Genomic DNA, 18,591 nt, shown 5'->3' on the forward strand with positions numbered 1-18,591 from the left:
GATCTTGCCACTGCACTCCAGCCTGGGTGACAGAGCGAGACTCCATAGAAAAAAGAAAAATTAGCCACCACGCCTGGCTAATTTTTGTATTTTTAGTAGAGACAGGGTTTCGCCATGTTGGCCAGGCTGGTCTCATACCCTTGACCTAAGGTGATCCACCCACCTCGGCCTCCCAAAGTGCTGGGATTACAGGTGTGAGCCACCACACCCAGCAAGAAATAATTTTTTTTTTTTGAGACAGAATCTCACTGTCGCCCAGGCTGGAGTGCGGTGGCGCAATCTTGGCTCACTGCAACCTCCACTTCCCTGGTTCAAGCGATTCTCCTGCCTCAGCCTCCTGAGTAGCTGGGATTGCAGGCGCCCACCACCACACCCAGCTAATTTTTGTATTTTTAGTAGAGACGGGGTTTCACCATGTTGGTCAGGCTGGTCTCGAACTCCTGACCTCGTGATCCACCTGCCTCAGCCTCCCAAAGTGCTGGGATTACAGGAGTGAGACACCATGCCTGGCCAAGAAATAATTTTTCAATTTACCTAAACTATGTAGAAGTATACATATATACATAAAATTTGTTTTTTGACTTTTTAAAAAACATTAAAGAGGCTGGGTGTGGTGGCTAACGCCTATAATCCCATAACTTTGGGAGACCAAGGCTGGCGGATCACCTGAGGTCAGGAGTTCAAGACCACCCTTACCAACATGCGGAAACCCTGTCTCTACTAAAAATACAAAATTAGCTGGGTGTGGTGGTGCGTGCCTGTAATCCCAGCTACTCAGGAGGCTGAGGCAGGAGAATCGCTTAAACCCGGGAGGCGGAGGTTACAGTGAGCCGAGATTACACCACTGCACTCCAGCCCGGGTGACAGAGCGAGACTCTATCTCAATAAATAAATAAATAAATAAATAAAAATAAACATTAAAGAAACCATAAAAGATATCATGATGTAATTCTATGCCTTGCTTTTTTTTCTCTCAAGAAAAGTCTTGGGTATTTTCCTGTCTCATAATATGGTTTGAATGTCCCCTTAAACTGGTCACAGGATTTCATGTGGTGGCACCCGTAGCTTCGTAGCCATCCGTGTGGTGAACTTGGAGGGCATTTCCAGTTTCCTGCTGTTCTAAACATTTGAACCGACACCTCTCTGTTACCGTGTGCACTTTCCCCTAGGGTGAGTGAGAGGGCATGAGCACCCTAGGGTGCCTGGGAAGAGGTCCCACCAGTCTCCATCCCATGAGGAGTGGCTGGAAGGACCTCTCTCCCCCTTCACAACCTGCATAACACGCAGTATTTTCTTAAAGAGTCTGCTAATCGGATGGATAACAAGAGAGCCCATTATTATTCTAATGTCACTTCCTTGATTCTGTGAGTATTTTTCATACGTCTCCTGCCCATTTTTAGTATTTCTTGTGACGTGACTGTATCCTTCCCATGAGGGGAAAAAAGATAACTTTGAGTACATCAAAACTTACAACTTGTTTACCCCGGAAGGACACCATCATCAAAGTTAAAAGACCAGTTACCACCTGGAAGAAGATAGTTACAACATATTATAGACCTAAGGTTATTAACTACAATATATAAAGAGCACCTACAAATCAACAGGAAAAAGACGAACAACCAAATAGGAAGTGAGTCTAAGGTATGAACCCTTTGAAATTTTACAGGCAAAACTACACATGGCCAGAGAAGGAAAGCATCTTGCCCAAGGTCTCACATTCAGGGAATTATTGGTAGAGCTGGATCTAGGACGCAGGTTTCACTTATTATCTCAGGCTTTTTCATCACCTCATTCTCACTTGGATGGTAAAGAGGTGGAAGGTGTAGCCAGTACCCATTGACTCACTCCACTGACATTTACTGAGCACCTGCCACATTCCAGGCCCAGGGCTAGGACTGGTGAAAAACGCAGAGCGCCCAGGCTAGGGAAGAGGAGGGCAGTGGCTGAGTCAGGGTGGGGCCGGCTGCCCTGGAAGTAGGAGCGGGTGTCTCTGGGTACCTCAGCTGTCTCCTCCCTCCTGGTCAGCTTGTGTCCCCTCTCTTACAGAGTCAGGGCTGGAATACTACCCCCCTTCTCAGTACTTGCTGCCAGTTCTGGAGCAAGATGGAATCGAGAACTCTCGGGACAGCCCTGATGGGCCCACGGACAGATTCTCAAGGGAGGACTTAGAGTGGCAGGTAAGACAAGCCAGCCTGCTGCACGCATACGTGTGTGTGTGCGCGTGTGCGTGTGTGTGTGTTGAGGGAGCTGGGAATGGAAGGGGGCGGTGGTTCAGAGCTGCAGCTCCCAGATTCCTCCATAGAACTAGAACTGGCCTCCTGATGAATTGAACTGCTTTTTCAAGGCCTGCTGTGGCAGCCTCATCCCACCAGCTTGCCAAGCACAAGCTGTGCCCTGCTGCTGTCTGTTCCCTGAACTAACCACGATTCTTCCCTCTTCAGGGCCTTTGAACAAGCAGCTCCCTCTGTCTGGAGTCTCCTCACTCACTTATCTTATCCTTCAGTTCTTTTTTTTTTTTTTTTTTTCCTTTTTTTGAGACAGGGTCTTGCTCTGTCACCCAGGCTGGAGTGCAGTGGTGTGATCATAGCTCACTGCAGCCTTAACCTTCTGGGCTCAAGTGATCCTCCTGCCTCAGACTCCCAAAGTGCTGGGATTATAGGCATGAGCCACCATGCTCAGCCTCCTTCAGTTCTCAGTTTAAACATTACATCCTCTGAGAAGCTCCAGTCGAGGTCAGGTCTCCTGTTGTGTGTTCTCAGAGTGCCCTGCACAGTTCCTTGGTAGCACTTATCACAGCGCTAAATTGATGAGGAACTCTATGGGAAATGATCTGTCTCATGTCTGTCTCCCCTGCTGAATGAAGCTTTGTGAGAACAGGGATTGTGTCTGTAATGTTCATTGCTATCTCTCAGCAAATACTTCTGGATCAAATGCTACTCACTGTCTGGGACACACACCCACCATGCTCTGGGTCTAGTGAAGGAGTCAGACAGGCACATGTGTGAGCACCAGTGACACGCTGGCCCTGTCAGGTCCTGGCGATAAGCTAGCACAGGACGACACAGAGGAGGAAGCTCAAAGGGTTTGCCACATTAGCCTGGGTGCACCCTCTGCCCCCATCCCCAAGGCTCACGATCCAGGGTCCTCTGCTGGCCGATGGATGGGGGAGGCCATCACCAGGCAGGAGTGCCAGCTGCTGGGCGTTTGGCTTCATATCTTCCACTGACTCTTAATCTCTGGTTCCTAGATGCCACCCTTTCCCGTTTTCCACTGCTGCTGGGAATGCATTTGGGATATTATTATTATTATTATTATTTTACAGTTCAACAAGAATTAGAGAGGGAGGAGAAGGCTATGTGGGAAAATTGTGCCAGCTCATGTTCTCAGAAAATATTTGCAACACTGTCACTTGCTAAAGGATTCATAGATTGAGCACAGAAAGAAGTCGTTCCAATCAGTAGGAAGAAAACTATCCCAATAGAAAAAATATTGGGAGGCCGAGGCAGGTGGATCACTTGAGGCCAGGAGTTTGAGACCAGCTTGGTCAACGTAGTAAAACCCTGTCTCTACTGAAAATGCAAAACTTAGCCAGGCATGGTGGCGTGCACCTGTAATCCCAGCTACTCGGGAGGCTGAGGCACAAGAATCACTTGAATCCAGAAGGTGGAGGTTGCAGTGAGCTGAGATTGCGCCACTGCACTCCAGCCTGTCCAGGTGACAGAGTGAGACTCTGTCTCAAACAAACAAATAAACATTTAAAAATGCCAACTTTGCTGGTAATCAGAGGAGAGGCATGTAAGTTAAAACAACATTGAAATACCATTTCCTTCCTCAAGATTGGCACACATTTTGACATGACAATTTCTGTTGGCCAGAGTGTGGGTAAACAGGTGTCCTCATAAACTGCTCTTGGGAGAGAAAATTGGTATCACTACTTTGGAGGATAATTTGACAGTAGATGTCAAAAAAAAATTTCATTATTTATATATTTATTTTGAGACAGAGTCTCACTCTGTTGCCCAGGCTGGAGTGCAGTGGTGCAATCTCAGCTCACTGCAACCTCCGCCTCCCAGGTTCAAGCAATTCTCCTGCCTCAGCCTCCCAAGTAGCTGGGATTACAGGCATGCACCACCATGCCCGGCTAATTTTGTATTTTTAGTAGAGACGGGGTTTTGCCATGTTGGCCAGGCTAGTCACGAACTCCTGACCTCAAGTGATCCACCCACCTCGGCCTCCCAAAGTGCTGGGATTTAGAGGTGTGAGCCACTACACCTGCCAGATGTCAAAAATTTTCATGGGCACAGCCCATGATCCAGAAGTTTTCCTTCTCAATGTATACCCAAGAGAAATGCTTGCATGAGGAGACATTTGCAGGAGTGTTTATTGCAGCCTTATTTGTAGTATTGGATGCCCCCCAAATGTTTGTCAGTGAGAAGGGGCTGCCCCTGGGTCATGTGCACACCATGAGATGGAGCATTAGAGCCTCGGCTCGCCGGGACGCAAGGATTAGTGAAAAGGGCAGATTGCAGAACAGGATGGGCTAGTCTATTTCCATTCTTATGTTTAAAAAGAAAACTCAATCAGCACCAGCCTGGGCAATGTGGCGAGACCCTGTCTCTACAAAAAATACAAAAAAATTAGCCAGGCATGGTGGCATGTGCCTGTGGTCCCTGCTACTAGGGAGGCTAAGGTGGGAGGATGGCTTAAGCTCAGGAGGTTGGAGTTTGCAGTGAGCCAAGATTACGCCACGCACCCCATCCTGAGTAACAGAACTAGACCCTGTCTCAAAAAAGAAAGAAAAAACTCAAAACAAAAAAAGGAAACAGATAGGTAGTTGACAGTGGCTGGAGTGGGAAGAGGATTTGATGATGAAGTGGCATGAGTGAATTTTCGAGGGTTATGGAATTGTTTTCTTTTTTCTTTTTGAGACAGAGTCTCACTCTGTCGCCCAGGCCAGAGTGCAGTGGCGTGATCTCAGCTCATTGCAACCTCTTCCTCTCAGGTTCAAGCGATTCTCCTGCCTTAGCCTCCTGAGTAGCTGGGATTACAGGCGCCTACCACCACGCCTGGCTAAGTTTTGCATTTTGTTAGTAGAGATGGGGTTTCACCATGTCGGCCAGTCTGGTCTGGAACTCCTGAACTCAAGTGATCCACCTGCCTCAGCCTCCCAAAGTGCTGGGATTACAGGCGTGAGCCACCGCGCCTGGCCAGAATTGTTTTCTATCTTGACTGTGTTTAGAGGTTACAGAACTCTATGCATATATAAAGATTCATAGAATTGTTCACTTATATTGGGTGAATTACAGTAAATAGATTATACTTGATTTAAAAATATGTTTATATATGCACACAAATACAAATATATTTCTTTCCCAAAGTCACAAATTATATATGTACAGGTGCATGCCTTGGGCCTGATAATGACAATTACACCTGACAGGAGGTGTGGGATGGGAGGGGAACCAGGGTTAGGCTGGAGTGGTTAGTAGGTGCTTTAGGTTTTTTATACCATGTTTCAAACTTTTACAAGGAGAATATATTGAGATGTCATCTGTATAATTGAAGATTAATTTTAAAATTATATTCCTACCATTGGTATAGGAAAAATCCTATTTATAGGTTGCTGCTTTTATAATTCAGAGACTGATCCTGTTCTCTGAGCAGGATAACTAAATAGAAGGACCATTAAAAAAATACTTGTGTTCCGGGCGCAGTGGCTTGTGCCTGTAATCCCAGCACTTTGGGAGGCCGAGTCGGGCGGATGCTTGAGCTCAGGAGTTTGAGACCATCCTGGATAACATAGCAAGACCTTGTCTCTACCAAAAATACAAAAAATTAGCCAGGCATGGTGATGCGTGCTTGCAGTCTCAGCTACTTAGGAGGCTAAGGTGGGAGGATCACTAGAGCCCAGGAGGTCAAGGCTGCAGTGAGCTGAGATCGTGCCACTGCACTCCAGCGTGGGCAAGAGTGAGACTCCATCTCAAAGAAAAAACTGTGTGGGCCAGGCGCGGTGGCTCATGCCTATAATCCCAGCACTTTGGGAGGCTGAGGCAAGTGGATCACCTGAGGTCAGGAGTTCGAGACCAGCTTGGCCAACATGGTGAAACCCTGTCTCTACTAAAAATACAAAAAATCAGCTGGATGTGGTGGCGGATGCCTGTGATCCCAGCTACTCAGGAGGCCGAGGCAGGAGAATTGCTTGAACCCGGGAGGTGGAGGTTGCAGTGAGCCGAGATCACGCCACTGCACTCTAGCCTGGACAACAAGAGTGATACTCTGTCTTAAAAAAAACAACTAACTCTTGTGTATGTATGTATTGATGTTTAATTACATCAATAATTAATTAATTAAACACCAATAATTACATTATTGATGTTTAATACCTGCTCCTTGTTATAAATTTAAACAATACAGACAATTACAAACCAAGTGAATGTCAACCCTTCCACCCTACACTCCCGTTGCCTGGAGGTAGTCATCGTTGACTGATTAATGACTGTCCTTCTTGACCTTTGACTCAATACCTTCACCCATATGCTCAGAGTTGAGTTTTCTTGATGATGTTTTTGCAAAAGTAGAATCGTGCTACACACAGGTGAGGGGTCTCATGCATTCGCCCCATTGGCAGTTGTGTAATAGTCCACCGTATGGATGCACCGTGACTTATGGACAGACATTGATAGATGTGTGAGTTATTTCCAGTGTTTTGGCTCTTTTGAATAATTCTGCAGGAAGTTGTAGCCACACCTTTGTGCATTGTGAGTATTTTGGTGGACCGGAACTGGGTGCTGTAGGTGTGTTAGACAGACATCCATGGGCATCAGATATCCCATTTCCTGCTCTGCTCTTCAGACCACCATCCCTGCTTAGGGCTGCATCCCAGAACTGGCTTGAAGAGCCCCCTCCTACGGTGCCATGCACACAGTGGCAGCCCAGGGGTTCTCACCAGGTGTCCACTGGAACCACCTGGTGCCCTTGATCAATACGGATCCCCTCTTCCCCCGACCCCACCATTCTGAGGCAGTGGTCTGGGGTGGGCCAGAGTCTGTATAACATCAGGCCGCCCGGGGATTCCTGGTGCCCATGCCAGGGAGAACCACTGCTGCCACCCTCTCTTGACCACTGTCTTTTTTTCCTCCCAGAACAGGTTCTCAGACTATGAGAAGAGGAAGGTAAGAAAATGCCTTTACCCTTCTGTCACTCTTTTCTTATTAAAGATCTCAACTCAACTCGTAAAATATTTGAGAAAATGACTTCTTCCCAGCTCAGAATTAGAGGTCACAGTAATGCCTTCCTCTTACACACACGGTCTGCTGCATCCTCACGTGCCTCAGGTGGGTGGTAGAGCACCCATGGGACAGGTGCAGAGACCGAGGCTCAGAGGGGTTGAGCCCAGCACCAGGCTCTAGACTACTAGCCTCTTCCTGTGAACGGCTTGTTATATTACAGTTGGGCCCTGGAGGGGAGTGGGGGTTGCTCAGCATGAAGACCTGGAGCCTGCACTGTCAGTGTTGAGGGGTGGATTCTCCCCACTTCTGTGTTCTAACTCCCCCAGGGCCTGTGCTGGCAGTCACCAGGATCTGTGTCTTGCAGGAACAGAAGATGCTGGAGAAACTCGAGTTTGAACGGCGCCTGGAACTGGGGCAGCGGGAGCACGCCCAGCTCCTTCAGCAGAGCAGCAGCCAGAAGGATGAGATCCTTCAGACGGTCAAGGAGGTTTGTGAGCCGCCTGCTAGGGTCCAGCCTGGCTGCACCCCCCAGCCAGTGGCCTCCTGGCTTGGGCCAAGGTCCCTGGGATGTGGAAAGGCAGTAGGATGAAGCTGTCACTTCCTTCTGTCCCCCAGCACCTGGGAGGGCCCTTAAAGATCACCCAGCCCAGCCTCCCCGTGTGCAGATGGACACTCTGTAGCCTACTGGGAGGAGCTGGCCCGAGGTCACACAGAAAGGACTGGCAAGGCAGCGTGGGAAAGCCAGCCTCCTAACCCCAGTCAGTACCCCTCACGGCATCTGAGGGGGTCCCAGGGGCTCAGGATCCCTACCTCCTGCTGCAGGAGCAGTCCCGGCTAGAGCAGGGCCTGAGTGAGCGCCAGCGCCAGCTCGACGCAGAGCGGCAGCGGCTGCAGGAACAGCTGAAGCAGACGGAACAGAACATCTCCAGCCGGATCCAGAAGCTGTTGCGGGACAATCAGAGGTTGGGCTGTGCTCCTCGGCCCCAGCCCCAGAGTCCTTCCCCATGCAGTCCCCTGAGGAGCCGCCTCTGCCCCTGCCCTGGGCTTCCCTTGTCAGGATCCAGTCTGGGTGCTTCAACTGGCACCAGCGTACAGAGAAAAGAATCTGACCTAGGCATTACAAAGTCTGGTTTCTTAGCATGAGACTGCTACCAGATTGGGCCTGTGGCCTTGGGCAAGTGTTTCCCCACTGGGCCCCAAGCTTCCCATCTATAAAGTGAGTGGGTTTGACAAGATAGTTGGGATCACACCCTGCTCCAGTATTTTGGGTTCTACGTAACCCGTTGCACTGAGGTCAGCTATTCACCTGTAGTGAGATTTGCCTTAACAAACCCTGTGCAAAGTAGGAGCTACTAAGAGCGGATCTTGATGGGGCTGGGGAGACATGGTGCCAGAAAAGCCTGAGAAGTCTAGTGAGGGGGTCCACTGCAGGATGATTCCAGAAACAGGCTCTAGCCATATGCCCTGCTGCTTCCAGGCCTCCTTTTTCTAACCCTGAATCACTTGTTCCTCCCTCACCTGTCAGTTTCAAAAGTACCTGCATGAGTTCAGGAAACCGATCACTTGTTGGGTGCTTCTTATGTGCCAAGCTTGTTACATCTATTTCCTGATTAACTCTTTACAAATGCACCAAGAAGCTGGGTTGTTTTCGTTTTGTTTTGTTTGAGACAGTGTCTCGCTGTGTCACTGAGGCTGGAGTGCAGTGGTGCGATCTCGGCTCACTGCAACCTCCTCCTCCCAGGTTCAAGCAATTCTCTTGCCTCAGCCTCCCAAGGAGCTGGGACTACAGGCTTGCACCACCACGCCTGGCTAATTTTTGTAGAGACAGGGTTTCTCCATGTTGACGAGGCTGGTCTCAAACTCCTGACCTCAAGTGATCTATCCACTTCAGCCTCCCAAAGTGCTGGGATTACAGATGTGAGCCACCGTGCCCAGCTGGGTTTTTTTATTCTTCTAATTTCATAGGTGAGGAAACCTGGGACTTGAGTGGTTTCAGTAACTGGCTAAGAACCCAGAGCTCCTAGATGGTGGAGCTAAGGTGCCCCCAGTCCATTTCCTAAGCCCCTCTGCACAGCTAACGCGGTGAGACAGGAAACAGGCCTGCTGGTGACTGCCGGGACCTTTTATGATTTTCTCCACAGACAAAAGAAAAGCTCCGAGATTTTGAAATCACTGGAAAATGAAAGGTAAGTGTTCTTCCAGGGGAGGGCAGCATTTTTTTTTTTTTTTTTTTTTTTTTTTTTGAGATGGAGTCTTGCATTGTCACCAGGCTGGAGTGCAGTGGTGCAGTCTCGGCTCACTGCAACCCCCAGCACCCAGGTCCAAGTGATTCCCCTGCCTCAACCTCCTGAGTAGCTGGGACTACAGGCGCATACCACCACCAGCTAATTTTTTGTATTTTAGTAAAGACGGGGTTTCAACATGTTGGCCAGGATGGTCTTGATATCCTGACCTTGTGATCTGCCCGCCTCGGCCTCCCAAAGTGCTGGGATTGCAGGAGTGAGCCACCGCGCCTGGCTGAGGAGGGCAGCTTTGAGGAGAGAATGTCTTGTGATTCTCCAGAGGATTATGCCAGGACATTTCCCTAAAGCTATAAGGAGATTCACCTCCTTAGACGATATTTGATTACAAAGAATCATTGCCTTCAAGTTCATTAAAACATGTACACTCCTGAAAAACATTCAGAGACACGAATAAGGCTAGATATATAATGTCCAACTATTTTCCTAGTATAAAAAGTTCAGGCCAGGTGCAGTGGCTCACATCTGTAATCCCAGCACTTTGGGAGGCCGAGGTGGGCGGATCACTTGAGGTCAGGAGTTCGAGACCATCCTGGCCAACATGGCAAAACCCTGTCTCTACTAGAAATCAAAACTTAGCCAGGAGTGGTGGCAGGCATCTGTGGTTGCAGCTAAAAAAAAAAAATTTTCAGAAAAAAATCTACATTTCTGGAAAGAAAAATTATTTAGTTTACATAAATTATGTACGGAGGAATAACCTGCAGCCATTAAATGTCTTATTGAATAATATTTCTCATTAAGGGAAAACATAACATATTGCTAATGGAAAAAGTGACAGGCTATATTTATAGCAGAATTTTTAGTGTATCTTTTTTTTTTTTTTTTTTTGAGACAGAGTCTCATTCTGTCACCCAGTCTGGAGTGCAGTGGCGCGATCTCGGCTCACTGCAAACTCCACCTCCCAGGTTCAAGTGATTCTCCTGCCTCAGCATCCCGAGTAGCGGGACTACAGGCACATACCACCAGGTCCGGCTGATTTTTGTATTTTTAGTAGAGATGGGGTTTCACCATGTTGGCCAGGCTGGTCTCAAACCCCTGACCTCAAGTCATCTGCCCGCCTCAGGCTCCCAAAGTGCTGGGATTACAGGTGTGAGCCACCGCACCCGGCCATGTGACTATTTGTGAAGGAAATATTTAAAGAACATTTTGCTAGGTGCCAACTTACCTTCCCAAAAACATTCTGCCAGTTTACACTCCTCTTAGCAGTGTAGGAAAGTGCCCATTTCTCCACCACCATCACCATCACCAGCAGTTACCAGTTTTCTTAATGTCAACCAGCCGAGTAGGTGAAAAGATTTTACTTTCTTTAGTTGCCACTAATGTTAAGCATCTTTCCAGATGTTTATTGATCACTTGAATTTCAGCATTGGCTATTTGCTTCTTTTGCCCATTTTCTAAGGGAGTGTCCATCTTTTTACACAAGATACTTAAACTATAGGCTGAAGGTGAACAGGGCCCCAAGGGTTGCTTGTGATGTGGTAGGCATCCAGAGAGCCCATCCAGGTGTAGGTTGCCAAATCAAGGAGGCCTTCCTGGAGGAGGTGGTGTTCATCTGCTGGGATTCCCTGTTGGAAATGTTAAATTTGCTGAATGAATGGACGGATTTTTTTCTAGAATAAGAATGGAACAGTTGATGTCCATAACCCAGGAGGAGACTGAGAACCTGCGGCGACGTGAGGTTGCCTGTGAGTTTCGGGATGGGGAGCTCGTGAGCATGCTGCCTGCTGGCTGGGCTGGCAGGGTGGATGGCCCTCCCTCTGTTGGCCACACATGGAGGGCCCTGAGTGTTAGCCCTCGAGAAGGGCAGTCAAGTCCTGCCATGGAGCACAGGCTCTGGCGTCAGCCTAGATGTGGATGCAGAGTCCCAGTTCAGACACCCACCATGTGACCTTAGGGACATTACTGCTCACTGCTCCCCAACTTTTCCAAGCCTCGGTTTTCTTAGCTATAAAATGGAGGAAATGGGCCAGGTGTCGGGGCTCATGCCTGTAATCCCAGCGCTTTAGGAAGCTGAGGCTGGAGGATCACATGAGCCCAGGAGTTCAAGGCTGCAGTGAGCTGTGATCACACTACTGCACTCCAGCCTGGGTAACACAGCACAACCATTTCTCAAAAAAAAAAAAAAAAAAAAAAAGAAAGTCCAAACGCCCCCAAATAAAGGATTGTTTAAATAAATGTTGGTGATCCATGTGCTGTGGCACTCTGCAGTATTAGCATCCCATTAGCATGTTATCATGGGGAGTGTTCATAAAAAGTGGGAAGTGGGATGATACCATTTTCATTTTTTTAATTGTAAAATATGCACCATGTAAACTTTACCGTCTTGATCACTTTATTTTATTTTATTTTATTTATGTTTTGAGACAAAGTCTCGCTCTGTCGCTCAGGCGGGAGTACCGTGGTGCGATCTTGGCTCACTGCAACCTCCGCCTCCCAGGTTTAAGCGATTTTCCTGCCTCAGCCTCCGAGTAGCTAGGATCACAGATGCACACCACCACACCAGGCTAATTTTTGTATTTTTAGTAGAGACGGGGTTTTGCCATGTTGGCCAGACTGGTCTTGAACTCCTGACCTCAAGTGATCGCCTGCCTCGACCTCCTGAAGTGCTGGTATTACAGGCGTGAGCCACCGTGCCTGGCCTTCATTTTAAAATATATTAGTTCTGTGGCATTATTGTTGTACAACTGCCACCACCATCCGTCGCCAGAACTTTTTCATCTTCCTCAACTGAAACTGTCCCTAGTAAACACTAACTCCCCGTGCCCCGCTCCCCTCAGCCCCTGGGAATCAACATTCTACTTTCTGTGTATGGATCTGACTGTTGTAAGTACCTCCTATATGTGGAATCATACAATATTTCTCCTTTTGTGTCTACCGTATTTCACTTAGCATAATGTCCTCGGGTTCATCCATGTTGTAGCATGTGTTTGAATTTCTTTCCCTTTTTTTTTTTTTCCTGTTTCTTTATTTCTAAACACTGGCCCACCAGGGAAAAATTTTCTTCCTTTTTAATACTAAATAACGTTGCATTTCCTGTATATGCCACATTTTCTTTCTTTCTTTTTTCCTTGCTCTGTCACCAGGCTGGAGGGCAGTAGTGTGACCATGCTCACTGCAGCCTCCACCTTCTGGGCTCAAGCAATCCTCCCACTACAGCCTCCCAAGTAGTGGGGACTACAGACACACGCCACCTCACCTGGCTAATTTTTTTTTTTTTTTTTTTGAGATAGGTTCTCACTCTGTTGCCCAGGCCAGTCTCAAACTCCTGGGCTCAAGCAGTCCTCCCACCTTGGCCTCCCATAAGTGCTTATATTACAGGTGTGAGCCGCCATGTCCAGCCTCTACATTTTCTTTATCCATTCATCTATCAGTGGGTATTTGGGTTGTTTCCACTTTTTGACTGTTATGAATAATGCTACAAATTTGTGTGTGCAAATATCTATTCTAGTTCCTTCTTTCAATTATTTTAATTTTTTGATTTTTCTTTCTTTTTTTTTTTTTTTGAGATAGGGTCTTGCTCTGTTGCCCAGGCTGGAGTGCAGTGGCATGATCTCAGCTCACTGCAACCTCTGCCTTCCGGGTTCAAGCGATTCTCCTGCCTCAGACTCCCAAGTAGCTTGGATTACAGGCACCTGCCACCATGCCCGGCTAATTTTTGTATTTTTAGTACAGACACAGTTTCGCCATGTTGGCCAGGCTGGTCTCAAACTCCTGACCTCAGGTGATCCACCTGCCTTGGCTTCCCAAAGTGCCGGGATTACAGGCATAAGCCACCACGCCTGGCCTATTTTAATTTTTTTAATTCCTAAATGCATAAAAATTGACTAGAAGAATATATATCAAAATAGAATAATATTTCTGGATGACAAGATCACAGGAGATTTTATGTATGTGCTATTCGGTGTTTTACAATTAGCCTTCCAAGCATACGTTGCTTTTATAGTTAAAAAGAACAGGCTGGGCGCAGTGGCTCACACCTGTAATCCCAGCACTTTGGGAGGCCAAGGCGGGCGGATCACGAGGTCAAGAGATCGAGACCATCCTGGCTAACACAGTGAAACCCTGTTTCTATTAATAATACAAAAAATTAGCCGGGCGTGGTGGCGGGCCCCTGTAGTCCTAGTTACTCGGGAGGCTGAGGAGGAGAATGGCATGAACCTGGGAGGCAGAGCTTGCAGTGAGCTGAAATCGCACCACTGCACTCCAGCCTGGGTGACAGAGTGAGACTGCATCTCAAAAAACAAAACAAAACGAAAAGGAACAAAGGGTTTTTTAAGGTGACTATCAGGTAGGTAACCAGGTGAGGCCTCAAGGCCTTTTCCTCAGTTCCCGTGGAAATCCCTGCTGCCTCCCTGCCCAGGCGCCCCAGGAGCAGCCACCCCACTCAGCTGTCCCCACCTCATGTTCCCGCAGCCGCCATGCAGCAGATGCTGACTGAGAGCTGTAAGAACCGGCTCATCCAGATGGCCTACGAATCTCAGAGGCAGAACTTGGTCCAGCAGGCCTGTTCCAGGTAAGGTAAGGAAGAGGAGTCCCAGGTGAGGGAGCTGGGGGAGCTGGCTCAGGACCCAAGACCGTGGGATGAGAGCTGGACACTAAACCTCCCGCCCTGGGCCACCCCAGCCTCTGCTCTGCTGTTAGGGGCAAGTGATGGCTGCTCTTCCTGAGTTTTCTAGCCGGATCCATGATTCAGCATTGGGCTGTGTTAAAGTGGTAACAGTCACTCCCATTTCTTGTGCACTCCCTGTGTGGCAGGCACTCGGCTAAGCGATGAACCGCATTCGCTGATTGATTTTAGGAGGGACTGTATTGTTATTAGCCCCATTTCACAATCGCAACTCAGGTTCTGAGAAACTGTATAACGCACCCAAGGAAGCACAGCCAGCAGGTGGTGGAGCCAGGATTTGAGCCCGGCAGAGGGGAGGGGTGTGCTCTTGACTGTGGTACACTCGTCAGTGTCTGAGGACCCCCACAGTTGGGGGTGGGATGCCCTGGAGGGATAAGTGAAGGGGTTGCTTTCATGCTGATGGCCGTTCTGGGGTCCGGCTCCCTGTGCTCACTGGGCACTGTGGGTTTGTTAGAGGTTCCACAGGTGCCCAACAGAGCCAGTGGGGAAAACTCAGTCAGTGCTCAGGAGCCCCAGACAGGGACAGGCCAGCAGCCCTGGATGCCCTGTTTCTCCTCCCATGCAGGTGGCTGGCACAGCTGCCACCCTCCAGGGCACCTGGACTGTGCGGGCCTCCCCTGGGTCCCTGCAGATGTGGGAATTTCTCCCCCCGTCCTGATATGTGACACTGTGCTTAGGAGTTGCAAGCTCAGGGGTCAAACAGACCTGGATCCAGGTCCCACTTCTGCTTACTAACCGTGAGGTCTCAGGCGAGTCTCTTTCCTTCCCTGGGCTTCAAATTCCTTATCAGGTAAATCATAGTACCTACCTGTAGAGTTGGTGGAGAATTTGATGAGTGTTGATGAGCATAATCTCTAGGGCATAAAGGTCCAATAAATACTTGCTATTGTTGTGAAGCAGGGACCTCACTGGAAAAAAATAATTGCTATTATGAAATAAACAAAACCAAGATGGTGGCTGGGCGCAGTGGCTCACATCTGTAATCCCAGCACTTTGGGAGGCCGAGTTGGGTGGATCACCTGAGGTCAGGAGTTCGAGACCAGCCTGGCCAACATGGTAAAACCCCGTCTATACTAAAAATACAAAAAATTAGCCAAACATAGCAGTGGGCGCCTGTAATCTCAGCTACTTGGGAGACTAAGGCAGGAAAATTGCTTGAACCTGGGAAGTGGAGGTTGCAGTGAGCCACGATCACACCACTGCACTCCAGCCCAGGTGACAGAGCAAGACTCTGCCTCAAAAACAAACAAACAAGATGGTGCCAAAGCACAGACATACGTGAGGCTGCAGGTTCTTGTGCCCAAATCAAGGGCTGCTCCCTGCTCCCTGCCCAGGGTGAGAATGCCGGGAAGGACAGCTTTGTCACACTTCGGTGGCTTACCACCCATGGGAGTCAGGAGCTCCCCACCCATGGAGGTGGCTGGGCAGAGGCAGGCATCCACTTCCGGGGGGTGCTGTGGAGGGGATTCTGGTGGCGGGTTGGGTGAGAGGACCTGGAAGCGTCTCTCTCCCAGCTCCCAACTCGATCCCCTTCCCTCCAGGCCAAGGGATTCAGACAGACTCAGTGTCTGTGGCCCACCCAGGGCCCGGCTCCCAGCAGGTACTCCATGAGTGTGGTCCACTGAAGAAATGGTTATGTTGATCTCTTCCAAGGGGCCTGGCACATAGTAGGTGCTCGGGAAACGTTCCAAGAATGAATGAATTTGATGTCTTTCTGGCAGCATGGCCGAAATGGATGAACGATTCCAGCAGATTCTGTCGTGGCAGCAAATGGATCAGAACAAAGCCATCAGCCAGATCCTGCAGGAGGTGAGCCCTCGCCCAGGGCCTGAGGGTGGGGGCTCGGGAGGGAGGTTCAGGAGCCAGGGCAGAGCGCAGAGCTCCACACAGAGCCCTTCCTAGACAGCATGTGGGACCACAGAGGTTTGTGACCATAGAAGTGTACAAGTGATCAGGGTGAGGGATAGAGAGAGGCTGAGTGGGGGGCCCGGGGTATGGTCTTCTGGTCACTAAAATCCACAGAAGCACCTCCACCTGCTCTCTGGGAGGCTCCTACCCTCATCCTGTGTAGGGGGCTCCATTGGAAGGACTTAAGTGGCGGGAGGTGATGGTGACCACACCATGGAGGTCAGGCCACAGAGGACGCTGTGGGACCTCTGGCCTCTTCTCATGTCCAGACCTGCTGTGCTGCTATCTACTCTTCCATCTCTGCGGTGCTCAGGAGGTGCCTGGCAGGGCCCTTGAGTGGATGAAACAAAGGGCCCCTGTGACCTCCTCTCCTTCGGTGTCCATATTACTCTGTTTAGCGTTTTTGTTTTCTTTTTTTGAGATGGAGTTTCCCTCTTGTTGCCCAGTTTGGAGTGCAGTGGTGTGATCTCAGCTCACTGCAACCTCTGTCTCCCAGGTTCAAGTGATTTTCCTGCCTCAGCCTCCCAAGTAGCTAGGATTACAGGCGCCCACCAACACCCCCAACTAATTTTTGTATTTTTAGTAGAGACGGGGTTTTGCCACGTTGGCCAGGCTGGTCTCGAACTCCTGACCTCAGCTGATCCACCCACCTTGGCCTCCCAAAGTGCTGGATTTACAGGCATCAGACACCGTGCTCGGCCTGTTTAGCTTTTTCTTTTCTTTTTTTTCTTTTCTTTTTTTTTAAGACAAGGTCTTGCTCTGTTGCCCAGGATGAGTGAAATGATGTGATCACAGTTCACTGCAGCCTCAAACTCCTGGGCTCAAACAATCCTCCCACCTTTGCCTCCTGAGTAGCTGAGACTGTAGGGCCACCATGCCTTTATTTTTTATAGAGACAGAGTCTCCCTATGTTGCCCAGGCTGGTCTCAAACTCCTGGGCTCAAGCAATCCTCCTGCCTCGGCCTCCCAAAGTGCTGGGATTATAGACATGAGCCACCAGCCTGTTCGGCTCTTTCCTGCAGCCCAGTGGGAGTCTCGCCACTGCCTCCCTTCTTCCCTCGCCTTTCTCCCCTGTTCTCTGCGTGTTTGTCATCCCACCCTGCTCCTTTCTCCCTAATTTCAATCTCTGTTCTAAAATGGTTTGACTTAGTATCTGTGGAGCTTGTCTAAGGAAAATTCTCCATTTCTCAGAGGAGGCATCTGCCTTGTGGTTAAGTGGGGCTCGGGAGCTGGATAGGCTTGGTGTGTGTCCCAGCGCCGCTGATTCATGCCTCTGAGTGTCACTCCCCATCTGTGAAGTGGGGCAGTAAAAGCACCCCCATGGTCCACTGTGGTGGAAACTCAGGGTGTGATGCCGGTAGTGCATCAAGTAGAGGCCGCCCGAAGTGAGCCCCTAGTATCATCTTAAGGTTTACACAAGTGAGGTGACATCTTCTCCCTCTCTCAGAAAAAACCTATCCGTTAAGGTGCTTTGTATACAGCTTTTTCTTTTCACAGGGATGGGGCTGCAGGGAAAAGTTTGGGCATGGCCCCTGCTGAGGACTGGTGGTCTGTGTTGCAGAGCACGATGCAGAAGGCTGCGTTCGAGGCACTCCAGGTGAAGAAAGACCTGATGCATCGGCAGATCAGGAGCCAGGTGAGCACTGGGGCTGTGGTCCCTGGACCTGACCTCTCAGAGACTTGCAGAGTGGCCCTCCAGGGCAGCAGGTTGCAGCAGTTGAGGTTTGAACCCCAGCTCCTTGGCTTGCTAGCCCAGCAAGAGGTCGAGGCCTTGCCCTCAGAACCTTCCTTTGCTCCCAGCCTTGAGTCGGAGCTGCTGGGAGGGTGCCTAGAGGCCTCCTATTCCAGGGTCTGGCAAGGGTCTTGCCAGCGAGGCGGGTCTCCACCACGCCTGGGCCAGGGAGGGCGGTGCTGATGTGTGGCTTTGACTGCTCCGGCTGCCTCTGCTGTCCGTGCTCCAGGCAGGACTTCCCCACTGGGAAAAGCAGCCAGTGCAGGCCCCAGCGCTCCTACAGCTCAGACAGACAGAGGAGTCTCGGGGGCATATAGTATTTCCCCCAGAAGAGGGCAGGGGAAGCTGTGAGCCACCGTGGTCCTGATGCCTGCTGAAAAGTGACCTCGGCCCAGGAGGAGGCGGTCCTCCTCGTAGACCCTCCCTCACGTGACAAGATACCCTCCCCCTCCCCCCACAGGCCGGCTGCTGACCTTTGAGCTGTCCTTGGGCAAGCCCACCTATGTGGCCTGGTGGCCACCGCCTGTGAAGTGGGGCTGGGGCTGGGGCTGGGGCTGGGGCTGAAGTGAGTGTCAGGCTATGGGAGCGCTCCTGCATCATGTTCAGCACACTGAATTTTGCATTTTTGCATGGTTTTTTTCTTTCTTTCTCTATTTTTCTTTCTCTCTTTCTTTTTTTTTTGGACCAATTTACCTTTTTAATTTCCCTCTTTAATTTCAATTCCACATTGCCGGACATGAAGCTCATTCCTCTGACCAGGGGTTGGTGGTGTCATAGGGACTTAGCGATGAGGAT

At 49.6% G+C, this 18,591-nt stretch overlaps 1 protein-coding gene across 2 annotated transcripts in view; it reads left to right on the plus strand.

The window, feature by feature from the left end:
- Positions 1 to 18,591, plus strand: part of LRSAM1 (leucine rich repeat and sterile alpha motif containing 1) — a 52,509-nt gene that overhangs the window by 20,172 nt on the left and 13,746 nt on the right. For both annotated transcript variants that reach the window (XM_054500029.2, XM_063650333.1), the window contains exons 11-19: positions 2,047 to 2,177; positions 7,143 to 7,172; positions 7,594 to 7,716; positions 8,052 to 8,191; positions 9,371 to 9,415; positions 11,144 to 11,214; positions 13,943 to 14,042; positions 15,878 to 15,965; positions 17,626 to 17,700. In XM_054500029.2, coding sequence (XP_054356004.1) covers positions 2,047 to 2,177; positions 7,143 to 7,172; positions 7,594 to 7,716; positions 8,052 to 8,191; positions 9,371 to 9,415; positions 11,144 to 11,214; positions 13,943 to 14,042; positions 15,878 to 15,965; positions 17,626 to 17,700 — 803 coding nt within the window. The remainder of the gene's footprint in view (positions 1 to 2,046; positions 2,178 to 7,142; positions 7,173 to 7,593; positions 7,717 to 8,051; positions 8,192 to 9,370; positions 9,416 to 11,143; positions 11,215 to 13,942; positions 14,043 to 15,877; positions 15,966 to 17,625; positions 17,701 to 18,591) is intronic.

This window comes from Pongo pygmaeus, chromosome 13, assembly GCF_028885625.2.
Source record: "Pongo pygmaeus isolate AG05252 chromosome 13, NHGRI_mPonPyg2-v2.0_pri, whole genome shotgun sequence".
Lineage (NCBI taxonomy): Eukaryota > Metazoa > Chordata > Mammalia > Primates > Hominidae > Pongo > Pongo pygmaeus.